At 43.9% G+C, this 13,202-nt stretch overlaps 1 protein-coding gene across 2 annotated transcripts in view; it reads right to left on the reverse strand.

The window, feature by feature from the left end:
- Positions 1-13,202, reverse strand: part of WDFY2 (WD repeat and FYVE domain containing 2) — a 74,369-nt gene that overhangs the window by 19,789 nt on the left and 41,378 nt on the right. For both annotated transcript variants that reach the window (XM_084826472.1, XM_084826473.1), the window contains exon 3: positions 4,657-4,730. In XM_084826472.1, the coding sequence (XP_084682598.1) occupies positions 4,657-4,730 (74 nt within the window). The remainder of the gene's footprint in view (positions 1-4,656; positions 4,731-13,202) is intronic.

Here is a 13,202-nt window from a genome sequence, read left to right on the forward strand (position 1 = left end):
TTGATAATACTTAAAAGCTACACCAGCCTGCCCCAACCTGGTGCCCTCCAGGTGTGTTGGACTACAACTCCCAGCATCCCACAGCCACCAACTGGGGGATGTCAAGTTGCCAAACAACCCCTGGCCACTGCCTGGCAACTTGATCAAGTACTATCTGCTCACACTCCATGAATTAAATCTTATGTTGCCTTCTCTTTGCATGCTCATTTTTTCATTAAACTGTGTGTGTGTGAATTGCAGTAAGAGCCCCAGCATGCTAGCGTAAGAGTAACGCACAACTGATGCACACACCATCCCATTGTGTAACACCAATAAGCATGTTTTCAAAAGCTATTTACAGCAATCACTGGACTCTTGTTAATAAAACTGAATCCAGATTTCACTGACTCAGCATGGAGATGAATGACCATGCTACCACTACAGATCAATATCCAACTTTGACTTCCAATCAGATATGCTTGCTGATCTAAGATATTCATCTGCTTGTTCTTCACCTGCACTTTCTCATTTGTTATCCCTTCCAACACACCTACTTCCCATCTGTGGCTTGGGAAATGTAGGTGCCTCTTTTCTCCAGGCTCCTTCCCTGCACAGAGATTTAAATTCTGAGAAAGGTAAATTATGGCCTTGGTTTTTAGAACCTTACATGCCAATGCCCACATAACTTGGTCATGCTGTGAAAATTCAGCAATATGCTCACTTATTGAAAATATTATTTTAAAAAAACAACTCCAGGAAAATCACTCCCTCCTTCTAAAAGGGGGCGGGGGGCAGGATACAAATTGTTCAGGACTAGAAGAGGATAAAGGCTTTATACAGAGATGGCCTATTAACCAATACATATAAAGCAGACTGGTCCAAATTAAAGTGACCCAAATTGATTTTGTTCATTGTAAAGACAGGCTGGTACAAGCGTCTGTTAGGATAAATTGAAAAACAAGATACAGATATCCAAGTTGTTGTTTTTTTAAGATCTAAATAAGCAACACAGAGTTCTTTAGGGCTTGAAAAAAGGAATGGAGCAGAAAGAGACAACAAGAGGAGGGCAAGAGACTGTTTTAGTTACTACCTTGCCTTCCCAATACATCTTTCAAAATGCCATTGTTGGTTTGTACAATAGTAAACAATCTTAATGGAAGAACATTAGCATATATCAGGATAGGCAACATGGTGCCCTTTGGATATTTCAGACCACAACTCCCATAATCGCTGACCATTTGCCATGCTGACTGGGGCTTATGGCAGCTGTAGTCCAAAACGATCTAGAGGGCACCCAGTGGCCTACCCCTGACACATGTTGACTTGCCTGTCTTAGCAGGGATTGAAAAGGGAAGAAACACAGGCAGCACATTGACAAGTGTAGAGCACATAACCATTGTGAAATGGAAGTGCCAGCAGCTGTTTAGGCTAATAAAAAGAAGGGGAGCAAGTAACAAGAACGGTGATTGAGCTATATTCTTAGTCATGGAATTGCAGTCTTAACCATACGCAATAGACAGAATCCAGTGAACCAAATTCAGCCTCCGCCTGCAAGCGGGCATTCTACCATTAGAAATGTTCTTCAGGGAACCACTGAAGGAAAGAACAGATTCTGAACAAGGCTTTATTTCATGGCTGAATTTCTCTCCTGGTTAGGTCATTTTCTTTAATGTTTAACCTACATCTACTTCCCTGTAGTCATTTACTTTGTGTCATCTCTCTATATAGCGAATGAATAAATCATTCATCTTCTGTCACCAAAAGATGTACACACCTGCAAGCTGACATGCACCACCCTTTTAATTGCCTAAAGTGTTTGCAGTCCCGCCCAATTTTATATCATCTCTAGATTCATTGTGGTAATAGAATCATAGAATGGTAGGGTTGGAAGGGGCCTACAAGGCCATCGAGTCCAACCCCCTGCTCAATGCAGGAATCCAAGTCAGAGCATCCCTGACAGGTGGCTGTCCAGCCTCGTCTTGAATGCCTCCAGTGTGGGAGCGCCACACTGGGGATGGGGATGGGGAGAAGCTGCACAAAAACCCAGGAAACCACCAATAGATCAGCAGTCAGGAGAAAGGGGGTGGGGCTATCTGGGGAACCTTGGAGGGCCAGATTGCGATCCCAGATGAGTTGGAATTGGCCCACAGGCCTAAGGTTCAACACCCCTGCCCTAAATTATCGGTCACCTGCTAGGAGGAAACCAGATTTTTATGGATTCTCCTGTATAAAAGTTTCTAATTTTTGATATTTGACCAGGTAACTTCAACTGTGTGAATGTCACCACCTGTCCTCAATCAGGAGCCATCCCATCTGGCTGCAGCGGAGAGAGAGGAGACAGCAGGGCCTACTCTATTGGCTCAGCTGAGAGACCAGCTGACTTTTGGGCCCCGCCTCTCTATGACCTGTCTCCACTCAAGCTAGTAATTATAAGAACTTTAACTTTAAGTAACTTTAAGAAGTGATGCCTGAGTGTCATGTCTTATCTTTTAAGACTGCAAGCAAGGACTATCTCATTTTAAATCTGTGTACAGTACCTACTAAATTGTAGGCATGTTGCAAGTGATAAATAATAAACCACCCAAAGGAAAAGGAGTATCAGGAGCAAGAATTAGGAGGATCATTCACAAGCATGCAGCTCCCAGCTGAGTGTGATGTGCGACAGCTAAGCTCAAGCTGCCCTCTTTTCCTGGGATTTTAATTGACCTTTTTATATTAGCTTTTAATTGACAGCACATTCCTGCCCTTTTCGAGCCGTCAGCGTTACGTTTTGCTGCTGTTTTCTGTTTCAGTGTTCATACTGCAGTGGTGTTACCAAGTAGTCTTCTAGTAGTTTGCTATAATCTGTCTTGCAGCTTCTACAAATGGAAAGACGGAGCAGATATCCTCTAAACGAAGTCTTGGACCTCACTGTGATGTAATGGTTAGAGTGCTGAACTGGGACTGGGAGACGGCTCAAGTCCCCATTGGGCCATGAAGCTCACTGGGTGATGCTGGGCCAGTCACTGACTCTCAGCCTGACCTACCTCACAGGGTTGTTGTGAGGATAAAATGGTCAAAAGTGCAGTAGTCAAGAAGTGATAAAAGTCAAGAAGTGCAGCATTTTTTCTAGCTGTGGACAGCAAACAAACTAAAATGACATGCAATGGTGTTAGATCTCCAGCATACGCGTTTCCCCATCACACTGCCCAGCCCTGCATTTTTTATTCTTCATACATGAAATATATTAGCCAGGATACCAGTGAAAGAAAGTGGAACGATACAAGGGCCCAATTCTCTGAACAGGAAAATGGAAGGTCTAAATTACGATCATTGCCGCTATTCTGTTCTTTACAGAAGAAGCTGCTTACCAATTAACAACACAGCCAAACATGCCTGCAGACAGATTCAAACCCTGTACTGCAGAGACTCTCCAGCTGCACTGTAGCAAACCTCATTAAGTCTACGGGGGGGGGGTGGGGTTGAACCTCCAGAAGCAGACAGCTTTGCTGGCGGCACTCCCTGCTGCCCCAGGGGTGGGCAGAAGGGCAAGGCCTTCTGGCCATACTTTTAACATCCACAAGGAATGACTCAAATGGAAGCAAATAGCCCATGGACACTCATGGACAGGACACTCAAATGTTGTTGGCTACCACTAGCAGCCTCAAGACAGATTTGGTGGTGGAGGGAAGTAACAGTGGTGCTCAAATACCTGCAACTGGGGGTAGGGAATGACAATAGATCAGCATTCCCCTCCTAGCAAGTGGTGGAGGTCACAATAAATGGGGTTGAGAAGAATCACTGTTGAGGAGCTAGCAGATAGCAGGGTCTTTAGACACTGGATCACCAGTGAACAGTGGCACAACTGCTACCCATGGGGAAGGCTTATTAATCCTTTCCACAAACCCAACTCTCTGGGCTCTGGTATCATACAAATCAATATACCTAACCGGTAAAGTGATATGTAGCAGGAGTTGCCCCTAAATCCATCCTTCCAAGGAGTGGTTGGCAAAATCTGGGGCAAGCCAAAAATGGCTGCATGCTCTGAGAGACTTCAAACCTAAACATGCTTACTTGGAAGCAAGTTGCACTGAAAGCCAGTGGTCTTGCTTCTGAATGGAGTAGGGTTAGGCGCCATTCTTACTGTTTTAAAGCTCAGAAGCTGTAGCCCAAGATCCCTGCTGGCCGCTCTCATCTAATCAACAGTTGCTAGCCAGAGTCAGATGTCTGCCATTCTCTCTTCCCCCACCAGAATTCAGTGGTTTCTAATTACTCTAAACCAGCCTTCTCCAACCTGGTGACCTCCAAATGTGCTGGACTACAACTCCTGTCATTCCCAGCCAGCATGGCCACTGGTGAAATCAAAGCATTGGATCTGATGCTTGCACAAGGATGGAAATCGGGTTTTCCACAAGTAGAGAAGCTAGAGGACCGATGCTACTGTATCAAACCCGACATAATTAAAAAATTTAAGTAAGAAATGTATTCTTTGAACCCTTGATCAGGTTACTCTGGTTTTGCAGTTGCTACTGAATAGAGAAGTAAAGTTTGTTTATGACTTGGTATTTCCTCCACTACAGCTTTCAGTTCCATTCATCAGTCAATGCCCAATAAAAACACACACCCTCACACACGTTTCAAAATGCGGGGGGTGTTAAGAACACATCTTAACTAGAAACTTTACTCATATGTACTTACTGAGATTGTACCACTGTCTAGACCGACGGACAGCCTTCGTGTTTCCGGGTTAACACACATGCATGAACATGGAGCTGTAAAAAATGAACATGTTGATTAAGTTAAGAGCATTTACTCTCATTGCTGTTGAACAGGGGTTGGCAACGCAGCATCAGCAGGCACACTGGCACCCGCCAAGACCCTCCAGTTTGCCCACATGTGTCCACCTGCACTGCCCATTCACCAGGGGCACCAGGGTCCTTAGTGGTGGGTGGGTTTCCCCCTCCCTCCAGCTGTCTTTTTGGCAGGGGACCCTTTCCCCCACCGTTCTTAAAGTTAATGGAGCAATACTGCTGCATTGACTTTAACAGAGGTGGGGACGAAAGTTCCCTGCCAAAAAAAATTGGGGGTGGGTGGGTGGGTGGGAGGGGAAAGCAAAGCAAGAGCCCAGAAAAGGGGATACTCCCAAAATTTTACCCCCTCCCCCCATGGCAATTTGTGGTGATGCCCAGGACATTTTTTCGAAATATCAAATGTGCCCATGGGCCCAAAAGGTTGCCGACTGCTGCTCCTGAATGTCAAAAGACCACCTTACCCCAGCCCAGAGGGGAAGAGAGGAGGAGAAGGGAGTCTAGCATGTGCTTTCCTTTTGCCTGAAAGCAGATTTAACAGGCTCGCTGGCAAGGATATCACACGCAAGTCCTCCTTTGATCCATGCACTGAGGCTAACGTCCTGGCACAGGGGAGAGGACGCATGAGGAGTCTGCCCTCTCCGGTGCACAGACAAAGGGCTGTGCTGCATCTGGGCACCTGCTGCTCTTCACTTCACACTCAAGTTCACGAACAGAGTTGCTTCCCTGTCATATAGGAAATACCCTTGAATGCACAACTTTTCCTTTTTCTTACTATTCTGTGCATAGCTTTGTTTACAAATTCCCAGAAATACTCAGTCCTGTTATAAGTTATCAATTACGGGTAGAATGTTTTCCCTGTAGTCCTCTGCTTTCCAGACTGCATCCTAGCAACAGATTTTCTGAAGAGATTCTACTTCAGTGCCCTTTAATCTTATTTCAATGAAGAACTAATAGAAGCAAACGCTCTGCCGGAGATCCACTGCATCTCCTGCATTCTAATTGGATGGGCTGTTCCTTTGGAACCCTGGATAAAATATACCCTGATATTTAGTCAGAATTTTCACCCCAGCTTGTTTTTTAAAGAAAGAATACGTTAACATTCTCTCTTCTCTTTTTCTTACGTCTGCAAGCTTTCACCTACTCAGAGAGCAACCTAGGGGCCATAGGACAGAGCAGATTACCCACCCACCCACTGCCATTGTGAAAAGCTCCTTGGCAGCTTCCTCACCTGAGGTCACTGCCGTGACCTCAGAAGAGGACAGGGAGGGAGGAAAGGGGGCATGCTGGGGCATGGGGAAAGGAGAGGCCGTGGATCCACCAAGTCCACAAGCTTCTTTGTTCTCACCCCCGCCTCCAGGACAGTAAGCAAGCAAAACTGCCTCTGCCTTTCATCCAGCCTTGCTTGGCAGGGCTTAGGGTAGATAGAGCCCTCTGTCTATCAAGCGTCAATCCTATAGAATTACACTCTCAGTGTGGTAGTTTTAAAGCCTTTGTGGGTGTAAGGAGACACCATTAATCACCAAGAACATGTTTTAAACAGCGTGGCTGCAAGTTAAAAGGACATTTCTTTGGTTTTTAAGGCGATTTTGGTTCTGGTGTGTTACTATAATAATAAAAAAGAAAGCAATAGGTTGAGCTTTTGATTGTAAGTTCACATACTTCCTGAAAAGGCACCTATACTGATGTTTTGGCAAAACAGAAGTTTTAACTTACTTGAATGAACATCTGTTTTTGTTTTTGTTTTAACTTATAGAATCTATTTACAACCACACCTTTAAAAAATCAAAATGCAAGTCCAAGCTTCACTGTAGTTCTGCAGATGAAAAAGCTTATGTTTTTGGTCAACCAAACTTCTCCCAATAAAGTACTCTTGGCATCTCAAGATATCAGTATCAGTATTAAATAACTTGTCTTTAGACAGCAAGAGGTCTTGATGAAATCCTGGCAATATTAATATAATATAATATAATATAATATAATATAATATAATAATATATTTGATATGTTAGTGAATGGTTAGATAGAATCACATTGTATTTATTCATTCATTCATTCATTCATTCAATTTCATTTGTACCCTGCATTTCTGCCAAGAAAAATGGCACTCAAGGTAGCTTAGTAGAACATGATTAACTGGTATTACTACTACTAACCTCAAATATTCAGTCATATAATTATGACTGAAGAAAATTATCCTGAATATAATTATCCTGAAGAAAATGAATACTATCTCAAAAGCCATGGCCAGTTCGAGAACGTTGTTTCTAACCTCTCACAGGCGTAAATGAAGTATTATCTTAAATCATAAGCAGTTTAGCCACACAACCCACTCGTGGAAGATTTGTTTCTTAGCTCTACATACACAGCATTCCTGACAACTAGCTTGGTGTAAGGAAATCTCCATCTCATCATTTGCATCATTAAACTGGCACATTTATTAACACCATTATCCTAAGAATCTCTTTGCTGGCACAGCAGTCCTCAGGACTGTGCTATCACAGAGGCTTGGGTTTTAGGGAAGCTCTTCAAAGAATAAAACTAGTACTAGAAACACCACAATTGGTCTATAATATCACTACTCTCAGTCTAGGCTTGATTTGCAAGAAGTTAAACACCATATGGGGGACTAGGAACCTACACAACACATTTCTAGCTACAGTTACTGCAAGAAAAACATGCCTTTCTCCTTGTGCTTTCTATAACTAATTCTTGTGGGGCTGACACATTTGGGGGGAATAACAGCTGGGTAACAATATATAAATGCCTTGCCTTAAATTCTAAAGGAAAACATTCATAATCCAAAGTTTTTCAATTCTTCAGGGGGAAAAACAACCAAAAATGGTCCTTAGCAAAAAAAAACAAAACAAAACCTGGGGAAAAACCATTTCCTCCCTGAATTTTCCAGGTTTTTTTCCATGCCTTCACACCTCTAGTTCTAGCATACTGCCTGTTCTAAGGTATTTTGCTTGATATGTTTCATTAGTTGAGACAATTCTAGAAATTTATTTATTTGTGCTACTCTTATTTCCAGCCTCACAAAGGAAATGAGAACAGTTATTAAAGGTATAATCCTATGCATATTTGGACAGAAAAAAGCCTACAACTCCCAGCATGCTCCAGCCAGCATGGCTGGCTGGGGCATGCTGGGAGTTGTAGACCTTTCTTCTGTCTAAACATGCATAGGATTGTGCCTAAACCATTCAACTGTGTCTAGACATCCACAATATAGTGCTTATGCCATCCTTCCCACATACTGTATTTCCCACTTCTGTAAAGTAACGCTGCCCTCAAACCCACACATCTGAATTTCACAAAAGATTCTTCAGTATCTTGTTCTTAGCCTCCAACATCCAGCTACTGACACATGCCACTTTTTATCACATGTTGCTTCCTCTCTCTGCCCATCTTAGCTCCTCCAAGCTTTCCTTATAGCTGCTCTGAACCATACACTTCTGAACCTTATAGCCGCTCTGACAAGCCACACAACCTACACACCTCTTTTCTGCATTTCCAGCCTATTTCATGTACCACAGTCTGAGTGTGGAGAATTTATGCCAGCCGCATGACCTGATAGAATTTGGGAAACGTTGCTTGGGGAACATAGTGAAATCCTGCTTTAGGCTTTTTCTGCAGTTATGAGGGCTAAAAGCTTTGATGCTGAGGTGGAATTTCCAGTCCTTATCGCCATCCTTAAAATATCATTTCTTCAGTCATTACCTGTTATAAAATCTCCATGTTTACTCTTGGGCCCATGTTATGTTATCATCTAAGAACTACTTTGTTTATGGATTCAGTCTTTACCAAAGTTTTATTTAAAGGGTAAACATTACAGTGAACTCCAGTTACTCTCTCCATGTCTCCCTGGTCACTCCAGCCGTCCAACCGCAACTGCCAACTAGCCTATTAATATTTTGAACTCTCAGTGAGTTCCAGTACATCATTACTATTTTGATACTCACTCACTGGATCGTCACCTTGCTGTGGTGAGTGAGCTTGTGTGTTCCAATGAACCCTGTGAGCAAAGCCGTCAGGAGTCATTACTCCCAGCAGGGTCGCCCATGGCGGTAGGGTCAAGGGGGAGGAACCAGACAAAGAATGATCCAAGAAAGTCCTCAACGGCAGAACAGGCGGAAGATAACAAGGTGTATGTTACAACGGCTGTGAAGACGGATGAAGGCTGCAGCAGATAAAGGACTACCAATTGTCATGTTATTCATGCCATTGGATTAGAGCCTTTTTCTGTGAAGACTGTGTGTTGATCATTGTGCGCTGATCTCCGCACATAAAACAAATTCACGCACAGGCGTCTTCCAATCCAATCCAAACCAAACCCAAACAACCAAAAGCCCCATAGTGATCGGCGAATGGCAACGGGGGCAGGACTGTGAAATCCGGAAGCCCCTAGTCATAGACCAGCACATGGGTGGTGGATACAGATTCAGTCATCCTGACTCAAGGACCGAGGCACTTGAGTAGTTCGGCAGCTGTATCCACAACTGAGCAGTCCTATTTAGGATCCACTCTCCTCACCCCATATGGGGAGGGGGCTAGAAAAGGTGCCCTAAACATAGTCTGCCTCACCTCTTCCCTGACTGGATTACCGTGTCCGGAGAGATCACCACTTAGTGGTCACAAAAGACAAATGAATTTTGGAACATGGAATATACGGACACTGCTGGACAATACAGATAGTGAACGCCCTGAACGCAGGACTGCCATCATTGCAAGGGAGCGGAGATGTTTTAACACTGACATAGCAGCACTCCAAGAAACCCGAAGAGCAGGAGAGGGACAACTAAAGGAAGAAAAAAGAGGTTATACCTTCTTCTGGAAAGGACTGCCTGAACAAGAATGACGAATACATGGAGTAGGCTTTGCTATTAAAAATGATCTTATGAAGCTCCTACTGGCATTAACAAACGACTTTCAACCCTTTGAAAGAACTCACCAAAAACCAGCAGGCAACTATTTTAAGTGATTATGCACCAACATTAGATGCTGATGAAGACACCAAAGAAAATTTTTACTCCCAGCTGGACACCATCTTATCAGAGATATCTAAGGATGACAAAATTATCCTCCTGGGCGATTTCAGTGCAAGAGTTGGGCATGATTTTGATTTGGGGCCAGGGACCATTGGGAAAGAAGGAGTTGGCAATAGCAACCAAAATGGAATTCTACTTCTGACTAAATGTGCAGAGCATAATCTTGTTATTACCAACACACTCTTTCGCCAGAAAAATAAATGTAAAACATCATAGAAGCAACCTCAGTTGAAGCACTGGCATCTCCTAGATTATGTAACTGTCTGTGCCAGAGATCGCTGCGACGTACTCCTCACCACAGCCATGACGAGTGCTGACGACTGCTGGACAGACCACCGATTAATTCGTTCCATGATGGCCATTAAGACTGTCCCTCAACATAGGCTCCAAGGAAGAAAACTAAGACATAAAATCAACACCCAAGTCCTTCAAGATCCTATTAAGCAAGGCTGCTTTCATAGACTCATAGAATAGTAGGGTTGGAAGGGGCCTACAAGGCCATCAAGTCCAACCCCCTGCTCAATGCTCGGGGGTTGGACTCGATGGCCTTGTAGGCCCCTTCCAACCCTACTATTCTATGATTCAATGCAGGAATCCAAGTCAGAGGATCCCTGACAGATGGCTGTCCAGCCCCGTCTTGAAGGCCTCCAGTGTGGGACAGCCCACCACCTGCCTAGGTCATTGGTTCCATTGTCGTACTGCTCTAACGATCAGGAAGGTTTTCCTGATGTTCAGCCGGAACCTGGTTTTCTGTAACTTGAGCCCATTAGTCCATGTCCTGCACTCTGGGATGATTGAGAAGAGATCCTGGCCTTCCTCTCTGTGACAACCTTTCAAGTACTTGAACAGCACTATCATATCTCCCCTCAGTCTTCTCTTCTCAAGGCTAAACATGCCCAGTTCTTTCAGTCTTTCTTCATAGGGCTTTGTGTCCAGTCCCCTGATCATCTTTGTTGCCCTCCTCTGATCCCTGTCCAGTTTGTCTGCATCCTTCTTAAAATGTGGTGCCCAGAACTGGACACAGTACTCCAGATGAGGCCTAACCAGTGCTGAGTAGAGGGGGACTAGTACTTCCCGGGATTTGGAAGCTATGCTTCTATTAATGCAGCCCAAAAGAGCATTTGCCTTTTTTGCAGGCACATCACATTGTTGGCTCATATTCAGCTTGTGATCGACAACAATTCCAAGATCCTTCTTTGCTTGTAGTGTTGTTGAGCCATGTATCCCCCATCTTGTAACTGTGCATTTGGTTTCTTTTTCCTAGGTGCAGAACTTGGCATTTATCCCTATTAAAGGTCATTCTGTTGTTTTCTGCCCAGTGCTCCAGTCTATCAAAATCACTTTGAATTTTGTTTGTCTTCCAAAGTATTAGCTATCCTGCCCAATTTTATGTCATCTGCAAATCTGATCAGCATTCCCTGCACCTCCTCCTCCAAGTCATTAATAAAAATGTTGAAGAGCACTGGACCCAGGACCGAGCCCTGCGGTACCCCACTCGTTACACCTCTCCCAGTCTGAGAAGGTCCCACTGATAAGCACTCTTTGAGTCTGATTCTATAGCCAACTGTGGATCCACCGGATCGTTGTTTCATCTAGCCCACTTTGAGCTAGTTTGCTCATCAGGAGATCATGGGGCACTTTGTCAAAAGCTTTGCTGAAGTCGAGGTATATGATGTCTGCAGCATTCCCACAGTCCACAAGGGAGGTTACTTGATCAAAAAATGAGATCAGATTCGTCTGGCAGGATTTGTTCTTGACAAATCCATGTTGGCTTCGAGTAATCACTGCACTGTTGTCAAGGTGCTTACAGATAGATTGCTTTATCATTTGCTTCAGAATTTTCCCAGGGATTGATGTCAGACTGACTGGTCTGTAGTTCCCAGGTTCCTTCTTTTTGCCCTTTTTGAAGATAGGGACAACGTTAGCCCTCCTCCCAGTCATCTCGCACTTCACCCATTCTCCATGATTTCTCAAAGAGAATAGACAGCGGTTCTGAGAGTTCTTCTGCCAGTTCCTTTATTACTCTAGGATGCAGTTCATCTGGCCCTGGAGATTTGAACTCATTCAAAGTAATTAGGTGTTCCTTGACCATATGCCTATCGATCTCAAGGTGCAATCCTGCCCCTTCAGCCTGTACTTCGCCTTTGCCAGGGGGGTCATAGACCCTCTTTTGGGAGAAGACTGAGCCAAAGTAGGAATTGAGCACCTCTGCCTTTTCTTTGTCATCTGTGATCATTTTACCATCCTTATTTAATAGCTGAACCACCATTTCTTTCCTCTGTCTTTTACTATGCACGTAGATGAAGAAAGCCTTTTTGTTGCTTTTAGCATCCCTCGCTAACCTCAGCTCATTCTCAGCTTTAGCCTTCCTGACGCCATCCCTGCAATTCTGTGCTACCTGCCTGGACTCTTCCTTTGTTGCTTGGCCTTCTTTCCACTTCCTATATGTGTCCTTTTTTGTTTTCAGGTCATCTCTAAGCTTTTTGTGAAGCCTCATTGGCTTCTTCTGTTGTCTTCCACCTTTTCTTCTTGTTGGAATTGTTTGTGATTGTGCCTTGAGAATTTCCTTTTTTAAAAACTCCCACCCATCTTGGACTCCTTTTCTCGTTAGAGTCGCTTGCCATGGGACCTTACTGATCATTGTTCTGAGTTTATTAAAATCAGCTTTCCTAAAATCCAGGGTACGCGCTTGACTACACTCAGCTTTTGCTTCCCTTAGAATCAAGAATTCAAATACAACATGGTCGCTTTCCCCCAGAGTTCCTGTAACTGCTACTTTATCCACTAAGTCATCTCTGTTGGTTAGGATCAAGTCAAGGATAGCCAATCCTCTAGTTCCTTCCTCTACTTTCAGTAGAAGGAAGTTATCCGCCACACAAGTCAGGAATTTCCTGGAGGGGCCATGTTTCACAGAATTTGTCTCCCAACAAATATTGGGGAAATTGAAGTCCCCCATTACTTCTACATCATGCTTCCTTGAAACATTGGCTATTTGCTTTTCAAAAGTGTCATCCTCGTCTTCTCCTTGATTGGGTGGCCAGTAGTAGACTCTGACCACCAGGTTCCTTTTATTCTTTGCTCCATTTATTTCAACCCAGATGCTCTCGATGGGGCTACAAAGCTCATCCTCCTGTATTTCTGAGCAGAGATACATATTTTTCACATACAATGCAATCCCACCTCCCTTTCTGTTCCTCCTGTTCTTTTTGAACAAGTTATATCCTTCAGTTGCTGTATTCCAATCATGAGAGTCATCCCACCAAGTCTCAGTTATACCTATCAAGCCATAATTTCCCTCTTGTATTAAGAGTTCAAGTTCGTTCTGTTTGTTTCCCATACTCTGGGCATTAGTATATAGACATCGAAGACCATGTGCTTCATAGTCTGG

Source organism: Heloderma suspectum, chromosome 1 (assembly GCF_057233095.1).
Source record: "Heloderma suspectum isolate Gila_16-S chromosome 1, 16-S_ref, whole genome shotgun sequence".
Taxonomy (NCBI): domain Eukaryota; kingdom Metazoa; phylum Chordata; class Lepidosauria; order Squamata; family Helodermatidae; genus Heloderma; species Heloderma suspectum.